Source organism: Parasteatoda tepidariorum, chromosome 3 (genome assembly GCF_043381705.1).
Source record: "Parasteatoda tepidariorum isolate YZ-2023 chromosome 3, CAS_Ptep_4.0, whole genome shotgun sequence".
NCBI lineage: Eukaryota > Metazoa > Arthropoda > Arachnida > Araneae > Theridiidae > Parasteatoda > Parasteatoda tepidariorum.
Genome location: NC_092206.1, coordinates 38,270,671 through 38,275,526, shown reverse-complemented (window position 1 = coordinate 38,275,526; position 4,856 = coordinate 38,270,671). Strand labels below are relative to the sequence as shown.

At 32.6% G+C, this 4,856-nt stretch overlaps 1 protein-coding gene across 1 annotated transcript; it reads right to left on the bottom strand.

The window, feature by feature from the left end:
- Window positions 1-2,296: 2,296 nt before the first annotated feature.
- On the bottom strand, window positions 2,297-3,529 carry LOC107454342 (protein CLP1 homolog). The gene has a single exon (XM_016071504.3). It carries the CDS (start codon window positions 3,527-3,529, stop codon window positions 2,297-2,299), a length of 1,233 nt encoding a protein of 410 aa, XP_015926990.2.
- Window positions 3,530-4,856: the final 1,327 nt, after the last annotated feature.

The window sequence follows — 4,856 nt, the reverse complement described above, 5'->3', positions numbered from 1 at the left end:
AAATTCGCTTGCGCAAGGATTATTATGCTTTCATTTATTTATATGTAGTAGTGATCAAACTCATTTATAATTATCATTATAATTCAAAAAGTTAATTGGAATAACCCGAGTATTGCTATCACTTTAAATATGAAAATAAAATCTTTGAAAAAGAGTTGGAGAAAAGAGAATAAAAAAAGAGTTGGCAGGTATGCATAGGACTTTTTATTGTACTTTCAAATGGAATTAAGATAAGGTTAAGTTGAGTTTCTAATGGGAATAAAATAAGATATAAGTCACTGTTATAACACAACGAATATTTAAAATAACAATAGCACATAAAAATAAACATAAGATGATTGCCTTTATCTAAGAATCCTATAGACATTGAATAAAACTAAGAGAATGAACTTTAGTTAAAGTCTGATAAATTTTAAGAATGTTGCAAGTATTTGTGAAAATTCTACAAAAAGTAAATTTAGGTTCATTTGTTGACTATCACCAATTTAAAGACAAGGGAGCTGAACATCTGTCTTGCAACATATATGTTACGAACTAGTCACTCCCTCAATCGGAGATCCACCGAAGCAGTAATAAAATGTAACCGTAACTCTTTACGCTTAGAACAGTTCTATATTTATTCAGGCGAGGAGAAGTCGAAGAGAGCAACCGCTCCGATTCAAATTCATTATGCATTTTCCTCTGTAACTTTTTCTGTAAATAGTCTTTTTTTTAACTAATTAAACTCCTATTCTTTATGTTAACTATTTCAGTTTTATTGAATTTCATTGCTTATTAGAAGAAAGACGGCCTCAAGAAGTTATTAGGTCAAACCCGGAAAATTACGAACTATAGAAAGGTAAGCTTTTTTACCTTAATATTATTATTAGTTTGAGAAGAAGAGAGGTTATTTTACATTTAATGGCATCCCTGCTGGGATCTGGCCTTTCTTGAGGAATAAAAATAAGTTAGCAAACGAGAAAGAATAGGAATTGAAAGTGAAAGTATTTGCTTATAAAACGAGCTTGTCAGATTCAGAACACTTAAGCAATGGCTGACGACGCAATTGCTCGTCTTAAAAAGCGCAGAGGAATTGTAAGAACATCAGCGACTAATTAAATGAAAACCATCGAAACTGAACTAAAAAAGAAACTGTTTCAGATTGTTTAGAAGAGTTGTTAAAATTGTTGACGGAATTAGCAATTGAATTACAAACTTTGGACAGTGAACTACAAAAAATTCTGGATCCTAAAGAACTTGATGCGGACATTAATTCGGCCATGGATTATCGCGAAAGAATAATTACATGGAAATTTAGAGCAAAAAAGAAAATAAACTCACAATCTACATCTCGAAACGAAACCACACCCGATTCAAGTTTAAAGAACACTTTAGAAAATATGTTTCAAGATAAAGTTCGAATAAATCTACCGAAATTATCAACCCAAAAATTCTATGGAGAGATAAGCCAATGGCTTAGTTTTGGAACTCGTTCGAATCAGCCATACACAGCAATAATTCATTAAATAAAATTAGCAAATTCAATTATTTGAAATTTTATTTGTCAGGAACAGCGCTTCAGACTGTCGAAGGATTTGCTATAACGGCTGAAAATTATGATAATGCTATTAAAATGTCAGAAGATAGATTTGGACGCAAAGATATTTTAATCGACACTCACATGAATAAAACTTTGAATATTTCTCCCTTAAAAAACTCCAGTGATGTGAAATCATTCCGAAAGCTTTTTGATTCGATTCAAACAGAAATTGGTGTGTAAAATATTCGTGGTTTTAGGGCTTGAAGCTGTAACTACAAAGACATTGCTCATGGGCTGCAATAGTGGCACAACTAAAAAAACATGTGTTTTTGACTAAGAAATGTAACAGGTAGCAGCAATACTAGCACAACACTTAATTCAACTTGAAGATAATTTTTATATAAGCAAACTAAAGCATTTTGCTTAGCAATGAACTTATCTCAAAACTCTCGAACTTATCTTATCCACTTATCTCAAAACTTGATTTTTTGAGTTGTGCTGCTATTGCAACGTATGAGTGACATAGTTAAGTATTCAAGACATTTATTCAAAAAGAAAGAAAAAGAGATAATTTCAAAACGTGTTGTAAAATGATGTCACTCAATTGTACTAATGTATTTAATTTTATTCAAAATTAAAGATGAAAAAACTTAAAAAGAAAAGACAATTGTTAGCATCTTCATAAATATTATTGAAATTGTTTCTAAAAACTAGTCAGTTCTTTTAAAAAAATAAATTATTACAAATTTTGTAAAAAAGTTAAACAATCAAACTTGACTAGGTTTCATAGAAAATATCACCTGCGATTAGAAGATTATTTGGCAAAGGTCCAGGTTGAGGAGACAAAACCTTTAATATACGATTTTCAAAATCTATATCTTTCACACAGATAAATCCCAAAACACTTGTTGTAATTACTTCTTCAACAGTACTAGCATAACTGATAGCTAAAATTTGATTGATCATTAAATGATCCAGTGGGACATTTTTAATATCAAGATATTTATGAGGTTCATCATACATATATTGGCTAATTTTATTAACAGTGTTACATATCCTTATTATGCGAAAATCTCGATATTCTATTTCAAATAAATAAGAGTTTAAAATTCTGTCAGCACCATAAAAATATTCCTGAATGAGCTCCTTTCTTTTATTAGTTCGAAATGCCTTACTTCTTACTGTAACACCATCTAATTTGTTTAAAAATGTTACTGTGGCTGTAGGCAATTCTTGTCTAAGATTAGCATAAAGTTCTCGATCTTCTATAACAAATACTGTTGAAACCTGGAAAGATCTGGCAGCATGAAGTATCGCCAAATAACCTTGTCCAGTAATCCAACCACACGTATCAATAATGGTACCTGATGAAGAAATCTTCGGTGAAACTTCTAAACGATTATACATGGTGACACTTAGTTTATTAATGAGCTCAAAGTATAGTAACATATTAAAACCTGGGCTCTTATGACCAAAAAAGTAAACAGATAGTTTCTGTTCGCAATATCCTTTGACAAGATCACCAGGACAGTCAACGGGCAATATACCTACAGTGCCTGGTAACGATATTGAGCTTTGGCCAACATCTAAATCTATAAATATGGGCTGTGTATTGCATCGAACAGCGTAGTTTAACAATGAGCGGGTAATTGTACTTTTACCAACATCAGTTGGGCCAGTAAATAACACTATAGGCCCTAATTTGCCATCCTTAAATGCTCTTTCCCTACTATCTTGAAGATTTTTGTGAATGTCATAGATAACAGAATTAGTGGATTGAGTTCTAATTCCAGCTGGAGCACCAATAAACTTCAAAGAACAACCACTGCTGGTATGCACAGCAAAAGAGGAAGAAAATGTTCTCACTGCATTTTTAATCATTTCAACACCAAAAATTTCAGCACTACCATCTATAAGTTCAACTGACACAATTTCCGATGGGCTGCACACACTTACACTGACTTCTTGGAAAGCATTGAGTCTGATTATTTTATCACTCACACTAGCCATTTTTCGTTTTGAATTTGATTAAAAATAAATGAGAATAATTACCAAGAATATAAATACTTTCATGCATCACTAAATAAATTAAGAAAGAGAAACTTTTACGATCAGTTACATTATCGCATTTCTGTGTTTATTTACATTAGGCAGCGTCTATTGCACCGACTATCGGTAAGATATCCTCAGAGCTATCGCGCCGACGTTGACAACAGCGCCACTTTACGGAAACTAATTCATCGGTACAATACCTAAAGTTATGCTTTTCTACCTGTGTATGTGAAATTGGTAATGGGTTGTCATTGTTTGATGGGTTGTCATTGTTTTACCAACAACAAAAAATTTAAAAATAAAAGAACATTATTTCTTTTTTCCTTAAAGCGTATAAAATTTTTCATAGAATTTTTAAAAACTAAATTATTTATTAACATTATATTTGATTTATTTAAATATATTAATTCTTTCGACTCATTTATATTTTAATTAATAATTTAAATAAAGTTTTTAATAAAGTACAAATAAAGGGGTCTTTTCCTACTTTTTCAAAGGGTACCAAAATTTTCGAAATTATTATTTTTCTTTTTCAATGCTAAGGAAAAACTGTAGTCACACTCATTTGAAGCAGCTTTCTTCTACATCCGCATGTTATCAGAATATTCTGATTGGACGTAAGTTTGAGGCCAAGAAGGCTATAAATACAAGTAACTTTGTTTCTCTGATATTCAATCCAGTTAGAGATTTCATTCAACTAGGACGTTATTTTCATTATGTCTATACTTTTCGAATCGGGCATGGGGGAAAACGGTTTTCACCGCCGACCCCAAGTCGCACTGATGTTGATATATATAGTTATTTTAACAGTCCTGATTATGATGCCGAAGTGATTATGAAGCCTTCTTGAAATCAATTGGTAAATCAGACTCTACTCCAACGAAAACACCTGATACCACAACTGAAATAGTTGATCAGCAGATGGTAACTCCTTTATAAGAGCCTTTGACTAATAATGAAAATCCTCCACCCAAAAAGAAAAAGGCAAAGAAGAAACCCATCCTGAACGAGAAACCAACATCGATAGCTACGGACTCTGAGTTGGAAGCTCCGCCCTCTGAACAGCCAATCAGCGACGAGAAAGAAGCGATCCCAAGACCACGAAAGATCCGTACAGTTATCAGAGGCCTCCCCATAGATACTTCTTGCGATGACATAGTCAGCTAGAATCTTCCGAATTTGAGATATTCAACATAGTGCAAATGAAGTAGAGAGAGGGCTATAGGCCCCTCCCACTTTTTATCGTCATCAGTACAGTCTTTACGTAGGGGAACAACCGGGCAGT

Bases quoted from the DNA above. Each gene is read 5' to 3' on its own strand.
- LOC107454342 (XM_016071504.3), bottom strand. From the start codon at position 3,529: ATGGCTAGTGTGAGTGATAAAATAATCAGACTCAATGCTTTCCAAGAA.